Source organism: Aedes albopictus, chromosome 2 (assembly GCF_035046485.1).
Source record: "Aedes albopictus strain Foshan chromosome 2, AalbF5, whole genome shotgun sequence".
In the NCBI taxonomy this organism is placed as follows: Eukaryota; Metazoa; Arthropoda; class Insecta; order Diptera; family Culicidae; genus Aedes; species Aedes albopictus.
Genome location: NC_085137.1, coordinates 403,911,309 through 403,930,766, shown reverse-complemented (window position 1 = coordinate 403,930,766; position 19,458 = coordinate 403,911,309). Strand labels below are relative to the sequence as shown.

At 41.3% G+C, this 19,458-nt stretch overlaps 2 protein-coding genes across 3 annotated transcripts in view; both read right to left on the bottom strand.

Moving 5' to 3' along the window:
* The window catches only part of LOC134288888 (uncharacterized), a 61,265-nt gene extending 45,016 nt beyond the window's left edge, over positions 1–16,249 (bottom strand). The window contains exons 1-2 of the mRNA XM_062854813.1: positions 15,890–16,249; positions 13,568–15,830 (exon numbers count right to left, since the gene is read on the bottom strand). Coding sequence (XP_062710797.1) covers positions 13,568–15,601 — 2,034 coding nt within the window. The 5' untranslated portion in view covers positions 15,602–15,830; positions 15,890–16,249. The remainder of the gene's footprint in view (positions 1–13,567; positions 15,831–15,889) is intronic.
* Positions 1–19,458, bottom strand: part of LOC109413839 (neogenin) — a 636,710-nt gene that overhangs the window by 316,770 nt on the left and 300,482 nt on the right. The gene's annotated exons all lie outside the window — the stretch shown is intronic.

The window sequence follows — 19,458 nt, the reverse complement described above, 5'->3', positions numbered from 1 at the left end:
GAATCCTTCAGGAATTAACCCAAGGAAGACTCTTTCAAATTCTCTCAGAGATTAATCCCGGATTTTTTTTCTGAATGCACCACAATTAATTCCTTAAATTCCTCAAGACATTTTTTGTTGAATATATTTCAGTGATTCGTTCGGGGCCTCCTTCAGGTGAGTTCAAGAAATCCATTATTTGAGAGTACTTCGGAAATTCATCAAGAATTTCTATAGGATTTCCCTTCAGGTTCTTACAGACCTCGAGGATTTCATCCAGAGATAGTTTCAAAGCTTTTACGAGATTCTTTCAAAAATCCTTCCCGGAATATGGCAATTGGCATTTCTTCAGGATTATTCTCTGAGGTTAGTATATGCAGTATATGAGTACCGTAAACTGGGGTGTAGTTTATCAGTGGGGTTAACCTGATTACTCAATTACCTACGGATATCGACTTTCAAGGAAGTTACCATACCATTCTAATGTTACGTCATTCAATTACGAATGGTTAAAATATAATTATTGCTTCCTTGAAAGTCGATATCCGCGGGTAATTGAGGGATCAGGTTCACCCCACTGATCAACTACACCCCAGTTTACGGTATATAAAACTATATTTAGGGGGGATTTTGGCAAGGATGCACTCGAAACAAAAACACTGAATGTTTATTCTTAGAGGAATACAGATTCAGGACATTCCAAGATTCCTAATAAGGGTAGACAAACGCGATGTTTAATCACTAAAACAACTCCAATTAGTCGTGGAAGACATTTTCAATAAATCTTCAGACGGAATGCAATGTTGAGGAAAATATTGAAGGTAATCATCAAAATTCTGAGTTAATCCTCAAAGAGTTCTAAGTTTCCAAAAAAACTCAGCTAAAGGTTCAACTAAGAAAGTTTTGTAGTTATTCTACGATTTAAACGGCTACGCAGTCTTTTAATATGGAAAAACGAGGTTTATTATTTGCCCAACGTTTCGACACTGGGGTTTTGTGCCATCTTCAGGAATAATTAATTGTTCGTGGTTGGTCTTATGTTTCGTCTAACTGTAACTGCCTTGTCGAGTTGTTGTGGGTACCTGACTTATTTGGTTTGTCTAGTTTTGCAACGGATTGTACGCGTTTGGCGATTTGCGCCAAACGCGTACAGTCCGTTGCAAAACCAGTCAAACCAAATAAGTCATGTACCAACAACAGCTCGACCTTCAGAAATTTCTTCAAAGATTTCTCTAGGAATTGCTCTTTGTATTCCAATAATTACCGCTGGGATTTCATCTTGAAATCTTACAAGAATTAATGGGGAATTCTTGCTGAGATATCTCAAAGATTTTCAGCAGGAACCCCTCAAATTATTACTCTTGAGAGTCCTTCAGAAAATTTCTTGAAGTTTTTTTTGTCAGAAATGTCTAGAGGAGTCCCAGTAGCAGTCCTGGAGCAATCCTTGCAGTAGCTCCCAAAATAATTTCAAGCGAATTTCCAGCAGCAATACCACATTTCTGAAGAAGTTTATGAATGAATTAGACCATGAATTGCTGGAGGAATCCCAGCAAGAATTTCTATTGGTAATGTCAGAAGAATTCTTGAATGAAGCCTCGCAAAAAAATGTGGAGAAATCTCCAAAAAATCCTGGAGAAATCCTTGGAAAAATCTCTGAATATATGAAAGTAACCTTGGAGAAATCACTGAAGGTACTTCAACTGGACCCCCTGGAGGAATCCTATAGGAGAAATTTCTGGAGGGATCCTTGAAAGTTTTTCTACAGTAATCCCAGCATGAAATAGTAGAGAATACCATCAGGCATTCCTGGAGGTGGGCTTCGCGGCCGAGCGGTTAGCGACGTCAGTCGTTTAGGTATCTCGTAAGCCTCGAAGTGTAAGTTCGATTCCCGCTCCAGTCAGGGAAAACCTTTCGTCAAACGGAAAATTCGTCACTGGGCAACTGGGTGTTATATGTGTTGTCCGTTGTCTAATGTTAGTTATGTTCAGTCTGTGCGGCCACTGGCCGAAGACGGTGTGATTGACTTTTAAACTCCAGAGAAATATTTACAGAAATTCTCCTCCAAGAATGCTTGGTGGGATTCCTGCTCTGCAATTCCTCGGGATTCCTCCTGAGATTTCTCTATAGAAATTTCTCTTCAGATTCCTCCGGAGATTACTTCAAAGATTCCCTTATGAATTTCTCTTAGAGTATCAGCTCAGCTGACATTTCTGCTAGGATTTCTTTAGGAATTCGTGCTGCCAAACTTTTTCTGCTGGGATTTCTCCTGGCAATTAATGTTGGAAGTTCAATTGACCACTGGCGGCGCGTGCGTCATTTTTACTCTTGTTTGACAGTTGCTCACTACTGCCACTTCTTAGTGGCTCGACTGAACACAGCATGATTGATTAGCATTGGGCGATTACGTTTTCGTGACGATATTTTTAGATGTGAATTGGTCTAAATGTTACATCCGGTTCTCAGTGCCTCGGTTTCGTTAGTTTTAACAGATTCTTTAATTTTGACCAAACAAAATTAAATCGTGCTTTTAACTTAAGAACTTGTACTAAGGTACACCGGGGCAAGTTGAAACGGGTGGGGCAAGATGAAACAGCGGGTTAACATGATGTTTTCAAATGATCCTAAACAGTGTGATCGCCATAACACATAATGTTTGATTCAAACAATCTTTTAGCGAAGGAAAAATATCCAAATTGTATTGAAATCTATTTCACAACTTCGTGTTTCATCTTGCCCCACCCGTTTCAACTTGCCCCGGTGTACCTTATATTATGTGTATTCGATGCAGATGGGCATTTGCCTTTATTGAATAACTTTCTCATGTTTGAAAGTCTGTCTTCATTAAGCTCCTTGTCGGAGTCGCATACCATTTTCTGTCTAGTATTTACTCCACAACCACCACGCATACAATCAGTCGTCATCCTGCCAGCCTTAGTCATCGCACCTACTTCCAAACCCGTACTGCGCCCGATTGCATAACAATTGTACAAACAACAAACAAATCTGACATTCCGGAGCCCAGATTTGGCATTGATGCCGTGGCTCGAGTATCGATTTGATTCCTTTCATCTTCTCTCGGCGGGTTATACATTTACGGACAAACAAACGATACTCGCAACAAAATATGATTGCATGTATATTCACCGCTTCTGATGGCCGGGTTGCCTTCGGGTCCGGGCCATCATTAAGAATGCCACGGAGCGACGCCCGCGTGCGCATATGGTAAAGGTTACCTACCGACCACAAGCCACAATCCAATTGACCGCAGGCCCCCCATTTTCGGGAGGGCCCGAGGGAGGACGCTCAATCGTGAACTATCGGAGTCCGGGGAATCTACGACGTACGCCTAATAAGCTCGTGATTATCCAAAAATGGAAGAAACTCACATAGGCCCGGTTGGGATTGGATCTCCTTGTCGGCATTGGTTCCATTGTTATGAAACTCTCTCAGCGGTCCAATAATAATGACGTGTGTGGGAAAAGGGGAAGCATTCTTCGAATCGGGCAAAAAGGGCACCCATTTGTGTGGCCACGTGCTAGCTCCAACTGCCGGAAATTGAAAGTCATGCGTTCGTCGATTGAGAAAACGTCTGTCTGGTTTCTGGTGGTGCTTTCTTCCTAGGCGGTTGACCGGAGATGACTCGTTTCTTAGGGGAATTTTCGTGATTTATTAATGTTATGAATAGACGAGGCGTGAGGAGGTTTCGTTTGATAAATTGCGGTATTTGATAGCATTGAAGGTGGAGAGTCTATTTCAATCAAAGGAGTTTATTACCCGCAAATAACTGACTGATTTTTGTCGGTCATGTCATGATTACTATTGTTCATCAATGACAACAATGTAAATAATCCCATAGGCTATCATATACAATAACTCTACATTCTGGACGATTGTCCGAGGTGAGCTCTTAAAGAGTTTGTCTAAAATTAAACTTAGTTGATAAATAGTTATTCTTGGACAATCAGTTTTGACACATTTCAAAGTTGGATTGAGCAACACCAGAGAATCCTGCTCAACCCAGGCAGATGACGCACGTTTGCTTTACCTACAACTCACGCTTTGTTTCATCACCGTGGATACGCCTCATCTCATTGTATGATCCGCGAACGGCCGAGAGGCCAAATGTAAATTAAACCCTTCAAAATGCCAATAGCCATAGCTACCCGATCCTGAGCAATTGAACCCGAACTGACATTTTAATGCCCCCAGATAAACGCTGACTGCTCGGCGTCCGGAACATTGTGATTCAATATTCCAAACACCCTCACTATATAGAGTCGACGAGCTGACTCGCGCTAATCCGAAACGCGTGGGCCTCGGAGCTCAGGCTGCCTCCACCACCGCCCGGGAAAGTTCAGAAGGTCCGAAACTGTTCCAACAATCGCTTGTGCTAATAGTTTTAAATTAATACCCCATAGTCAGTCAGTCGGTTAGAGTATACACCGTACACACATTGATCTAACTGGTGGTTCAGAGGTAGATCAGAAGTGCATTCGAATTCCCACTCGGATTTCATTATTGGAATAGGTACAACCTGTGTGAGCTTTCGGGGAGCGTTGTTGTACGCGCGTTCTCAATACACGAGGTAAGCGCTGCGGAATTGCTTTTCCATTATTCGATTAGCCATTCGAGAGTAAACATTTGCCCCGCGCGTAATGGATAATGAAAATGGGCTTTTAGTTGCCAGCAAACATCAGGTTGCATTGAATATTTGTTCGATAGGGTTGAATTTCATGTTCGGCAAATTACCACTAGAGCAGCACCCGAATGAATCGTACTCGGGTTGCGAAAGTTTTATGAATTTAACCAACTACTGCACTGCGGAAGAATTTATGATTTACTTTGTTCGCTAAATATTACGAAATTGGTTTATAAATGACCACTGTTACAGTAGCCGTAGGGCGCAGCTTGAGGGAACCCTTATAATGTTATGTTAGATACAGTGCAGACCTGATTTTGTTAGCCACGGTAACATTTTTGGTCTGATCAAAAACGGAACATTTGCTTATTTATTAATTTTGAGCTCATAAATAGGCTTCGGGGCAGGAAAAATAGAATAGAATGAGGTGAAAGGATGGAGAGGGAAGGGAGGTTTATGTACCGTAATCCAGGGTCAAATTGATCACTTTAAAACAACGTTTGCGGATAACATCAGTGATAATTCAAATATTGTAAACAGAATTTCTGTAAAACCAGTACCCTGTGGATCTCCATGGAACCATGTGACAGAATTTTGTTCAACAAACTTAAGCTTTAAATTAAATAACTCCAAATATCAAAAACATGGAAATGCCACTTTACCAGTATACAATTAACCCTCTAATACCCAATCCCGCCTTTAGACGGGGTATAGTTTGAGCATTTTTGTAATTTTTGTTTCGTGGGAAATCAATTTTTTTATATTTTTGGCTGATATTTAGGACTGTTTTGTATATCTCAAAATGGTTTTTGGTGTATTTTAAAGCGTATTTACATTTTTTTTAAATCATTGAAAAATTAATGTTTTAGTCACCTTTTAGAAGTCATTGTTTATTTTGTATTGAATCGCTACAATTAACATATTTTAAATTTTTCCCAAATCATTCTATCCTTGTTTAATAGTTTAAGGGAATCGAATACACTCTAAAATTATTTTTCTTAGAATTACACGGAAAATAAAATTTTCAGTGAAAAAAAATTAAAATAATAATATTTCAACAATAATCATAAAATCTCAAAATGTTTTCATCTCAAAAAATCCGTTCCCCAAATTGGCTTCCAGGAAAAATATAAAAGTGTGGGGATGTTCAAAAATAAAAATTAGAAAAATCAAAAACTGAAATTCACGAAATCGAGAATTAAAAAGAATCATCTTCCAAAACATGTTAATATCGATTTAGGATGACGAAAAATGATATTTAGATCAAAATAAAAAATTTGGGTATTAGAGGGTTAAGCATCGGTTGGAAAGTAAAATTTTCTTCTCCGCTTAATGTTGCTCTTTTAAAACCGAATAACGCGTTTAAAATCTTACAACTAGTGAATTTAATACTTTAAATGCAAAATAAAATTTTGAAATTTCTCCTTAAACGCCTAAAGGTAGGCAATTTCATTTGAAACAAGTGATTTCTATCACAATAAATGACTATTTCATCATAAAATGAACTATTTTATAACTATTTCATGTTCTGATAAGCTACATAACATCCCAACCAAGGCTCTACAAAAATGTTAAAACAGAGAGTTTACGGAAAGTCCTATTAGCAAACGATTGTTTAGTAACAATAATTTCAGCTAAATGAGAAATACATTGCAAATTCCTAAAAAAAATAAGCAAAACTAACTTTTTTCTAAAAAACTAAAAGTCTACACTCATCTCCAGACAGCTACGAACCAGATGACGTAAAAAGTTTAAGACCATTACGACGCTTAAGAGTTCCTACTATGGAATTACAATGTAGTACCCGAATGATCAATTTCACCCCGGTTTACAGTACAAACATTTACACTGAAATAATTCTAAGAGCCTATTTTATCAGACACTACACATACATTGTACCCCTAGTCTGACACGTTCACTTCAAATGAATCAATATACGTATCATACCATAAACAGTTCCGAATGAAAAGCCTTCTAATAAAACTCAATGACACTTGCGCATATCGGAATTATATGCACATAACACGACATTAGTTGTGCATATAACTTTGGCTGGGTGAAAAAGCAACATTGGCAGATAAAGTGGAATACGTTTTGCATAATTTCGCATTTCCAGTAAGTGAGCTTCGTGGTCGTGCGGCTAGCGGCGTCGGTCATTTAGACGCTGTGAGGTCGACTGCCACTCCAGCCTGAGGAAACTTTTTTTCAAAATGTGAAGGATATTATTGGAGTTGCATACTGCATAATGTGTGTGTGTGTTGTTGTGTTTACCGAATGCTTGCCGTTTGCTCACAGTTGAACGCAAATTTTTCAGTTTATGGAACCGTTTAATTCATTTTGAGACCGAAGGAGCATCTGTTTGTACACGTACTACGAGTATTCGACGGAGGATATCATTCACAAGCGAGCTGTGCCCTACAGTTTTAAGTTTTGCTGTACGGAGTTTAACTGCCATCATTGTTTCGCTGCTAACCATGGATTGTGTAAAGTGTTCGCAAGCCATCAACGAACGCGATATGTACACAGTGTGTGAAGGGAAATGCTCAAAACGCTTTCACGCATCATGTGCTGGTATAGACGTAGAACAATTGAACGCGTTAGCGAACAACGTCATTTGGTTGTGTGATGTCTGTATGGATGATTTTTGTAAATATCGCGATCGTCGAGAGCCGGTTCAAATGACTACAATTCGATCCGTCGATGAAAAGATTTTGGATTTGAAAACCAAAGTTGCGACTATATTGGAAACATTGGCCGTCATCGCCGTACCTGAGCCGCCTTCGTCCAACGAAAACAACCTACGTCATTCTACTCCTGTGTCGCCGCCTTGTGTTCATGGAGGAACAAGCTCTTCGCTTGAATGTACTGATGCAGTTGTATATGTATAAGGAAAACGAACAACATTCGCAGATCGACGTCAACGGCACTTTTGATCTATTCTTATCAAATATTAATCCTGTTGTAACTGAACATGAAATCAGCTTAATGGTGTCTCGTTGTTTGGGAATTGATCCAAGTGATAGCTTAGAAGTTCATAAATTGGTATCTAGAGAGAAAGATGTTTCAAAACTAGATTATGTTTCCTTTAAAATTGTCATGAATAAGTATTACAGAACGCAAGCTTTGAGTAAAACTACTTGGCCAAGAAAAGTGAAATTCCGCGAATTTGAAAATCGACAGAACGATACATGGAAACCATAAATAATGCAAATTTTTCTTGTTTGCCATTTTGCTTCGTAAATTGTGTAAACTTTGTAGAATCTTGATATTTAGCTGTTATATGTAGTAACTAGTTTTGTGATAATTGTCATGGTTACGAATGAGTCGCGATGTTTCAATATGTGTCATTTTTATGTTCAGTGCTGTTATGATGCAATGTTCCTGATCTAGTTTTAAGACTTCATTAAGACCAATAAGGTTAGATGAAGTACAATAAAATACAAATGCAAAATACAAATACAAATATACATTGGCGCACCTAGCCCACATGATAGAAGCAAAATGTAAGACATATAACAATATGATGGCGATCTGAGAGTCATACCACATGCGTCGCATATAACTCTCACATCTCCTTTTCAACCCAAGATTAGGTTCATATGATATTCCAATAGTGCAGTAATATAGAACTGACATATAAATGTGATCGGGAGAGTTGGCTCAGTGTATGTGGCTATTAAGGGACGTGAATCAATTGGGTTTTGTCTTGGATTTTGTCAATACAGTAAGGACCCGATTTTGTCAGCCCCTGGTAGCATTTTGGGCTGACAAAATCGGGTACCTGACAAAATCGGGACATTTTTTAAAATCATTTTTTTATTCATGAAAAATTGTTCTGAGTACGTCAGAGACGGAGATAGGTGTGGAGGGTCTGCTTTGGGTTCATTCAAAAATTACGTAACGCCAATGAGGGGAGGGGGGTCCAGCGCTGTGTTACGCTTCATACAAAATTTCTAAATTTCTCTTAGAAAAAAATAGTTACGCGTGGGAGGAATAGCGGATAGCGTCTAAATTTTGCCAAATTTTGCGTTACGTAATATTTGAACGAGCCTCTTGTGATAAAAAAATCGATTGGGTATTAAGGCACAGAAAAATGGTATTTAGTAAAGTTAGCATTCAGTGCTTTTTACAGCAGAACTATTTAATCTTTTATTTCTTTTTCTTCTTGTCATAACATCCCTTCTGGAACACAGTCTTCTCCTAGTTTAGAGCAATTGTGGTCTACAGAAGATAGTTGGCACTGGTTAGCACAGCTTAAATCATAACATCTTACTTTAGCTGCCAACAAATGAAAATGAATCAACATCTGATTGACAATGATAGACACTCATACTGCCCGAATTAGCTACGTTTCCGCTGCCTTTACACTTTAATTTCCAGAGCCTAATCTCTAAACAATCTCTGGAGAAATCTTTGAATACATATTTGGGGGAATTTCTGGAGAAATTACCCGAGGAATTTCGAAACGTAACCATCAATACATTCCCGAAGGAAGCCCGTTTCTGTAAAAAAAAAACTTAAGCTTCGCTTAAGTCTGATCCCTTCTAGAAGGAATCCTTACTGCAACCTCCGTAGAAATCCTTAGAGGCATTCCCAGAGATTTTCTTAAAAATCATTGAAGGAATCCCTATTGCAACCTTTGAAGAAATCTCCTTCGAAATCCATGGAGGAATTGCTGAAAAAAGTACTGAGGAATAATCTGAAGCAGTGGAGAAACAACAGCTGAAATGGGATGTTTAGTTCTAGCATGAATTCCAGAAGAATTTCCAACGAGATTTTCTAAAGGAATTTCAGAAGCAATACCATAAGATTTTCGTATAAGGAATACCAAGAGGTAACCCTGGAAAAATCTCAAGAGAGACCACCGGGAAATCCATAGAGGATGCCCAATTGGGAAATCTAACAGAGGAATCATAGTGAAATCTTTAACGGAATTCGTATATGCGTAATAATAGAAGGCATTAATAGAGGAACATTTTAAGAAATTCCTAGAAGAATCCCTGAAGGAATCCCAAGAGAAATTCTTGACAAAACCCCTAGGAAAATCGTTAGATTTAATCATCAGTAGGATGGCTTCAAGGGTACGTTTTCTTCCATTTGGGATATTCGTGCCTTCCGTAGATTTATTCATGGATGAATGCACGGAGATGAATTATTGTAGAAATATCTACAGAATTATCTGTATACTTTCAGGTTATGTTTAGTTGGCGATTCAGTTATCAAATTGATTGAAAACGATGATTAAATTTTCATCCAACGTTTCGCTTCGTATGGAAGCTTCTTCAGGGACTCTAAAAGTGTAGTTTATTTACTGTTTGTTTGTCATTAGTGCTTAATTTCTTACCAATTTGTATCGTTTTCACAAGAGGAGTTCCTGTAGAAATTACTTAATAAAGTCCTAAAGGAATACCAGCAAGAATTTCTGAAGGAATCTCAACAAGAGTTCCTTAAGGAATCCCTGAGGATATCATACTTAGGAAGAATGCATGAACAATTCTTAGGGAAATATCTGAAAGGGTTCTAATAGAAATTTCCAGAAAATTTCTTGGAGGAACTCCAGCAGAAGTTCCTGGACTATCAAAGCAGAAATGTGCGGAGAAATCCCAGCGGGATGACTTCAAGGAATTACTAGGAAAATCCCTGGATAAATCCACATAGCAATTGTAGGAGGAATTATTGGAGAAATCCTTAGAGAAACCCCTAGATACATAGCTGTAGGAGTTCATGCAGAATTTTTTGAAAAAAAAATCCAGCAGGAGTGTCAGCAAACATTTTGGAGGAATCCTAGCAGGAGTTCCTGAACGATTATAAAGAAAAACTTCTGGAGAAATCACAGGAAGAATACCTGGAAAAATCTTAAAGAGACACATCTTAATGAATCGTTATAAAATCTCCGAAAGAATTCCTTTAAAAACTCCCGGCGATTCTTGTAGAAACATCTGCAATATACTAACTATAAATCAAGCATAAATTGTTAAAGGAATCGCCGCAAGAATTTCTGTGGGAATCTCACCTAGAATACCGTAAGGCACAGAGAAACAGACGTCACACTCTGCTCGCTTCCCATCGATCAGCTTGTTAACGGTTGATTCATATATTCGATAAGTGGTCAATTGGCAACTCGCGGTGCAGGCATCGTGTTTACTACTGTATGACGTTTGCTCACTACCACCACCTAGTGCACCACCTGAAGCAATACTAGCAAGTAAACCTGGAGGAATTCCAAAGATGCCAGATAGAAGAAGAAAATTGGTTGACTTGTAATCACAACAACAGGCAACGTGTATTGTTTGTTATGAAAGAAGAATAGCCTTTAGCCCTTTGGATCCGGTGGGACATCAAGTATATGACCCCGGCGTTGAAACCGATCATAAAAACTTGTTCGAAATCAGCGATGTTGCGGCCATACTAGCAAAACACTCCGGCTCCAAAGATTTAAGCTCATATAGCCACATCAAGCGCACATGCAATCAGCAAAACCATTTGGCGAATTTGATTCCCGGCAAGCCCAGAATTCGTTTCAAAATCAACATTTATTTAACTACCATATGTATAAAATATCTTCACACACGATATACACATGCAAAATAAAGATTGGCTGTGGGGGATCTCAGAAATTTTAATAGTTCTCATAAAATACTAAGCTGAGGAGCAGGCTGTGTCCCAGTTAGAACGTTACGCCAACAAGAGAGAGAACTGGAATCTTTTAGCAATTTAAAGCAATATTGGTTTAAAACATTGGCTAGGGTTGGGTGCTAAAATGGCATAACTGTTTTAGTTTGCAAAAAAAGTTTGGCCGTTTTCAAAAGTTACACGAGTTTTGTTCATTTCGTAATTTTTCTAAAACGCCTATAGACATCAACTGCATTAATGTTGATTATAAAATTGAAATTCTGGATGAAAAACACCTTTGTTTTTCTACTTTAAAAAAGGCTGACAAAATCGGGTCAAAAAGCTGACAAAATCGGGTCCCCACTGCAGTTACATTAGAATAAGAAATGTTCTTTAGCTCTCTACAGTAGATCAATCACGCCTTCTACATTTTCTTCATTATTTGAAAAAATACAGTTTCCTTTTCCTAATAATGATCACGATCCTTTAGTTCCGAACGCAATGATAGTTGAAGGCAGCGGAAGAACCAACTCATTCAGTTAGTTCAGTCTCAAAATTCAATGAAACTTTGATTATAAAGACTTTGTATTTCGAAGCACGGGAAAGGCTGGGTATGTTGCGCAATTCAGATCCCATGGTGATCCACTATAGCCTCTGCCCAGCAACTCCTATCCCTAGCTCCGCGTGGTACCGGTTGAATACTACGACCAACCTAAGGGAAGATCGGGTAACCAACCCCGCTGGTCATAGGGGCTGTCCATAAACCACGTGGTCATGAGGGGGAGGGGGAGCTTCGGCCAATGACCATTTTGTATGGATGAATACAAAATTTTGTATGGACTAATGACCACGCGGGGGGGGGGGGGGGGGTGAGAAGTCACAAAAAAATGACCACGTGGTTTATGGACAGCCCCATAGGCTGACAGGGAAGGGGGGGGGGGGTTTCTGCAAACCTGAGCGTCTGTTCTCCAGGAGGAGCGGCTCACAACAGCGTCTGATCCCCATGTGAGGGGCGGCTGATCAACGTCCGAGTGCCAGGGAAGTACTCTAAGCTCAACTGTGCACTATGATCCTCCGGAAAGTAGGGGTTTGGTGTCAGGCCCTACGAGCCAGCCGTAAGAAAAAACATTGTAACGGAAAATCAGCAACAGAATAATACGAACCGAGACCAACGGCAACGACCCCAGCGATTGGGAACTCGGTACGTGGATCTCATAACTTCATTGGGAGCACCCGCTTACTCGCCGATCAACTGAAGGACCGCGGGTTCGGCATCGTAGCGCTGCAGGAGGTGTGTTGGACAGGATCCATGGTGCGAACGTTCAAAGGTAATCATACCATCTACCAAAGCTGCGGCAACACACGCGAGCTGGGAACAGCTTTCATCGTGATGAGTGATATGCAGAGGCGTTTGGTGGCCGATCGACGAAAGAATGTGTAGGTTGAGGATCTAGGGCAAATTCTTCAACTTCAGCATAATAAACGTGCACAGCCCGCACTCCGGAAGCACTGATTATGACAAGGACGCATTTTACGCGCAGCTCAAACGCGAGTACGACCGCTGCCCAAGCCACGACGCCAAGATCATCATAGGAGATTTAAACGCTCAGGTAGGCCAGGAGGAGGAATTCAGACCGACGATTGGTAAGTTCAGCGCCCACCAGCAGATGAACGAAACGGCCTACGACTCATTGATTTCACAGCCTGAAAAAACATGGCTATACGTAGCACCTTTTTCCAACACAGCCTCTCTTATCGTTATACCTGGAGATCACCACAGCAGAGGGAATCTCAAATCGACAACGTTCTGATTGACGGACGGCACTTCTCCGACATTATCGACGTCAGGACCTATCGTGGAGCCAACATCGACTCAGACCACTATATGATGATGGTCAAACTGTGCCCAAAACTCAACAATGTACGGTACCGGCGACCGCCACGGTACAACCTAGAGCGACTGAAGCAACCGGATGTCGCCTCAGCATACGCGCAGAATCTCGAGGCCGCGTTGCCAGACGAGGGCGAGCTCGATGAGGCCCCTCTAGAGCACCATCGGGTACGTGGAACGGAATCGACGGAACGAATGGTTCGACGAAGAATTCAAAACAGTTTTGAAGGATAGGAACGCAGCGCGGGCGGTAATGCTGCAAGGGAACCGACAGAACGTCTAACGTTACAAACAGAAGCGGAAACAGCAGAAAAAGCGGTGCCCGGAAAAAGCGGAGTGTGAAGAAATGGAACTGTTGTGCCTTTAAAAAAAAAACACAGAAGTTGTTCCTGAACGCATCCCGCAACGGCATCGTGCTGCGAGCCAAAATATGCATAGATAACTACTGTGGCCCACCTAGAATCTACGCTGAATTCTTCGAATCGAGCACACTTGGTCACGGCCATACATTTTCCCTTACATACCAAGCACTGAATACTAGGTTTTACTGTTTCCAAGTTTGCTTGGATAGGAGTCTCAGTCGATGAGTCCGATTCGGAATGGTAATTCAGGAATCCGTCTTTTTTGCCACGATTTTTTTGTTCGTGACCTGACGCCATCACCGTGCTCGCATCTTCTGCTACGGAATATAGCCATGCGCTAAAGTCAGCAAGATTTGGGCTGGGGTGGTTACGTGAGAATCTGGCCCAGTCTAACTTCAAAGAGGACGGCAAACGCTCAACTAATTCGTACCGAAGAGATGCGTTGAAAATAAAATCAGTGACCTCGCAAGCACGGATTGTTGCAATCATATTTTTCACCGTCAACGCAAAATTGACAACGGTTTCAAGATTTTCCGTGTTCGGAGGAGGGAGGTTTTTAATTTTCCTAACGATGGATTGAACGATTGCCTCTGGACGGCCATATAACATCTTCAGGGTTGACAAAATATCCGCCACGTTCGACGGATGAAGCAACTCAGATCTAACTGCCTCTAATGCTTTTCCTTTTAAACATTTTCGCAGTCTGAGCATGTTCTCCTCGTTCGTTAAACCGCACATTTGTGTAGACGAATTAAACGTAGCGTAAAAAAGCGGCCAATCTTCCAGTGCTCCGTCGAATTCAGGAAGGTCTCGGGGTATCGCCTGCCGCGCTGCTATTTGGCTCCGGCTTAGTATACAAATAGTTTCATCATCGATTGCTGGTGGGTCGGATATTTGCTGGGTCATTCGTGTCGGCGTTGAACGCTGACGTGGTGCAAAATTATTGATAGAATTTGGCAAGATAGGATTCATCGATGGATCAAACGTAGATCTCATCGGCGCCTCAGGGTAGGAAAGCGGTGCCTGTCGAATCGATTGAAAGTGCGCTCCTCGAAGTTCCTCGCGAGTTTCTCTAGGTTGATGATAAAACTCTACGTTTCGTGGAGCTGATATCGACGGCCTTTGGTGACAGCAAGACTGTAGGTCCAAGGGTTGCCTTGGATAATCTTCGAACTGAATCCGTGAGTGCTGTGAGTTGACGAAACATGGTTGCGACGGTTGGTTCTGCATAACTGGAACCGATGTAGGAAAAGAGGACTGGTCTCTTTGGCATCGCTGATGTGCTGACAACGATTGCGGAGCCCGTGGAATTCGATGCTCTTTGTGCTTACCCGGAGTGATCGGTGTTTGCTCACTGGTTCCTTCTGCAACTAATCCAGAGTCTATCGCTTCTCCATGGTCACATGTTTCGGCCAACCATTCCTCTATCTTAGACAAATTCTCGCGTTCTTCGTTGTCCTCAGCGATTGAAGACGTTTCACTCGCGTACTCCCTTAATAACTCATACTTTTTCTCGATGAACCGCTTTTCCATCTGGAATTCTTCTTCCAACTTCCTCATTTCAAGTTCGATCAATTTTCTTGCTTCACTGGTAGAGCTAGCTTTGCTCTTCAAGCTTCGTGATTTTGGTAGCTTTGACAGTGTATCCGGGGGAGCAATTTGTCGTTGTTGCTTGTCGGCAAGCATGTATGGAGCCTTACAGCTTCTGCATGTCCAATTAACGGTAGCGAAATCTCTGGTAATTTGTACACATTTGAGGTGAAACCACCAGTTACATTCTGCGCATTGCACCATATCATTTGTATCACGCTCATCACACAGCTGGCACAAATGATGCATTTCTCTCCTTACTTTGCGCAACGGATTTCGTCTAGCATTGTTTGCAGAAGCGGCGCTGTTCTGATCATTGTTGTCGATGTGTATTTGTTTTGAATGTGAGGGCAACATACTACCGGCAATATCGACGGCTACCTGATTTTCGGCATTGGGAGGTGGTACGATGACGACAGAAGGTTTACTTGCGCTAGTCGTAACGATCCCATCAACGTTGTTGTCCGGATTACCTTCGGTCAACCCGGGTGGTTCTAGAGCGGAACAAGGCAACTTCTTCGACGCCATAGAAGAATTTTATAAGCTGTTGCCGGGGCGGTGTAAAGAAGGCAAGATCCCAATTCAATAATTTATTGCGACGTGAATACAATTATAAAATTCCTAAAAATAACACAATTAACATAATTAATTCAATGAAATTCATACTATAAGTGATTGCATACTTCTAGTGATCTTGCCACAACCGTTCGTGCAACTATTTAATTGCTTGCTGCCATGTTCACCCCAAAATTATGTCCTGTGTTCAATAGTTCACTAGGTTATATCTAATTTGATATTATATTTGGTTTCTCTTACCAATCGTAGGCCATAAACGACGGTCTAGCCTATGTTTACAATGCCCTGCTCAAGTTCTGCATTAGCGATCTAGATAGTGGATATATGGCAGGATTAGCATTATTTTCACATCGAAATATAAGAATTCTACCTAATCTAGAGTTCACTATGTAGAAACTTTCTTATTTAGTTATATCTGCAACACTTTGTGGCTGCTTATCTGGTCTATTAGAAAATGTTTTATCGGTAATCGATTTGTGTTCAGCTACATGCTGTTATTGTTAGATTTCTGTCAATCTCCGTACGCGCAGATACGACGCACACTTGCGCAGAGGCTATTAAGGGTATCACTACAAGAGTTGTTATTGTGGCGCTCCTAACAACTACGAAGGCCTCTTGACGGACAGACGTGAACTGATCGAAAGAAGGAAGCAGCATTTCGATAAGCACCTGAATGGTGTGGAGAACGCAGGCAAAGGAGACCACGACAACGGAGAGAACGACGGAAATCAACCAACTGCTACGCTTGAGAAGGATGGGAAGTTGAGGATGCCATTCATCAGCTCAAAACCAACAAAGCAGCTGGTAAGGATGATATCGCAGCTGAACTCATCAAGATGGGCTCAGAAAAGTTGGCCACCTGTCTGCACCGACTGATAGTCAGGATATGGGAAACCGAACAGCTACCGGAGGAGTGGAAGGAAGGAGTAATCTGCCCCATTCACAAGAAAGGCGACCATTTGGAATGCGAGAACTTCAGAGCGATCACTATTTTGAACGCTGCCTACAAAGTGCTATCCTAGATCATCTTCCGTCGTCTATCACCTAAAACGAATGAGTTCGTGGGAAGTTATCAAGCCGGCTTCATCGACGGCCGGTCGACAACGGACCAGATCTTTACCGTACAGCAAATCCTCCAGAAATGCCGTGGATACCAGGTCCCAACACATCACCTGTTCATCGTCTTCAAAGCGGCATACGACAGTATCGACCGTGTAGAGCTATGGGGCTGTTCATAAACCACGTAGACCAAATTTTGGTAATCTCAGACCCCCCTCCCCCTTGTGAACATTCGTCAATACAAAATTTTTAAAACTTGTATGGAGCGTGTACTTTGGCCAGACCCCTCTCTCCTCCCTAAAAGTCTACGTGGTTTATGAACGGCCGCTATGAAGAATCATGGACGAAAACGGCTTTCCTGGGAAGCTGACTAGACTGATTAAAGCAACGATGGACGGTGTGCAAAACTGCGTAAGGGTTTCGGGTGAACTATCCAGTTCATTCGAATCTCGCCGGTGACTGCGACAAGGTGACGGACTCTCATGTCTACACTTCAACATGGCTCTGGAAGGTGTGATGTGACGAGCCGGGCTCAACTGCCTGGGATCGATTTTTACAAAATCCGGTAAATTTGTGTGCTTTGCGGACGACATGGACATTATCGCTAGAACATTTGGAACGGTGGCAGAACTGTACACCCGCCTGAAACGCGAAGCAGCAAAGGTCGGACTGGTGGTGAATGCCTCAAAAACAAAGTACATGCTGGTAGGCGGAACCGAACACGACCGGATCCGTCTGGGTAGTAATGTTACGATAGACGGGGATACTTTCGAGGTGGTGGAGGAATTCGTCTACCTCGGATCCTTACTAACGGCTGACAACAACGTGAGCCGTGAAATTCGGAGGCGCATCATCAGCGGAAGTCGGGCCTACTACGGGCTCCAGAAGAAACTGCGGTATAGAAAGATTCACCCACGCACCAAGTGCATCATATACAAAACGCTAATAAGACCGGTGGTCCTCTACGGGCACGAGACATGGACCATGCTCGATGAGGGCCTACAAGCACTCGGAGTTTTCGAGCGACGCGTGCTAAGGACGATCTTAGGCGGTGTGCAGGAGAACGGTGTGTGGCGGAGAAGGATGAACCACGAGCTCGCTGCACTTTACGGCGAACCCAGCATCCAGAAGGTGGCTAAAGCCGGAAGGATACGGTGGGCAGGGCATGTTGCAAGAATGCCGGACAACAACCCTGCAAAGCTGGTGTTTGCAACTGATCCGGTTGGCACAAGAAGGCGGGGAGCGCAGAGAGCACAATGGGCGGACCAGGTGGAGCGTGACCTGCCGAGCATTGGGCGCGACCGAGGATGGAGAACGGCAGCCACAAACCGAGTATTGTGGCGTACTATTTTTGATTATGTCTTGTCTTAATGATGTTGAACAAATAAATGTATGTATATGTATGTTTGGCAGATAATATGTCAACTTGATTGCTGATGTTCGGATGACGAACTGAAATGGTATGTCAGACATACGTAAAAGTCTGAAGTTCATAGTCACATATGTGTGGAAAAAATTTACAAATTGCGAAATTGAGAAATTGAAAAAAAATCCAAGTAGTTCTGGTGGGATTTGAACCCACGCCTTTCCTATTCGCTGGACTGGGTGCGTTAACCAACCTTGCCACAGAACAGGTAACGATTCTGCGGAGCCGAAAGCCAACCTGAATCAAATATCCCACATGACCTCACGTTCTTCCTCACAGCACTACATCTCCTTATATATGAGCAAAATTTGGTGAATTTATAAACATCTTCAACTACATAAGCAGGTCAACTTTGCAACTCCATCCAAGATTTGTGCAAGTATTCATGCTATGCTATGCTATCTTCAACTACATAAGCAGGTTTTGCATATTTGTTGTGGTGAGCAAATTACCCATAACAAGATTTCGTAATAGGTGTTCATGTGTTAGTGTTTATCAAGTAGTCCAGGATGGTCAATAATCATTGATCGAGAACATCGAACTATCTTTTTTATGATTTGGTCTTGTAATATGTTATTCGGTATTTGGTATCAAATTTTAAGAATATTATAAGATGTTGGTGATAATTCGCCCAAAGCAACATATAGAATGAACTAAGTACACAGATCGAAAAAAGGTGTAAAATAGAATTTTACAAGACATATCATGTAGAAGTCATAAAATTTCATATAAACTTCCATTATATGACATGTAATTCAGCATGACTCTGTGTGTTTACATGGCATATAACACAAATTTACATGATATATCATGTAAACCATCATAACACTAAGTTTACATGACTAAACTGAATTTTACATGACGTGTAAATCTCATTATTTTTATCTGTGTACACAGATCGGAAAATGAGTGTAAAATTCTGTGACATATGATGCACATGATTGGAGTGTGAAATATCACTAAAGTTTAGATGACACATCATGTAAAAGTCATGCAAAATTATGTTAATTTCCATTATTTGCCATCTAATTCAGCATGACTCTGAGTGCTTACATGGCATATAGCACAAATTAACATGATATAGGGTAATTTTCCAATTGTTGCACTGCTAAAAACTCGCCTATTGTTGCATACTCCATGTTATTCTTATGAGGTGTGCAATAATTGGCAAATTTTTAGCCGTGCAACAATTGAAAAATTACCCTATCATGTAAACTATCATAACAATAAGTGTGCATGACTGAAATGAAGTTCACATGACGTGTAAATCTAATTATTTTTTTCTGTGTAGTTGGCCCATCGAGAAACGTATTTTTTCACATGT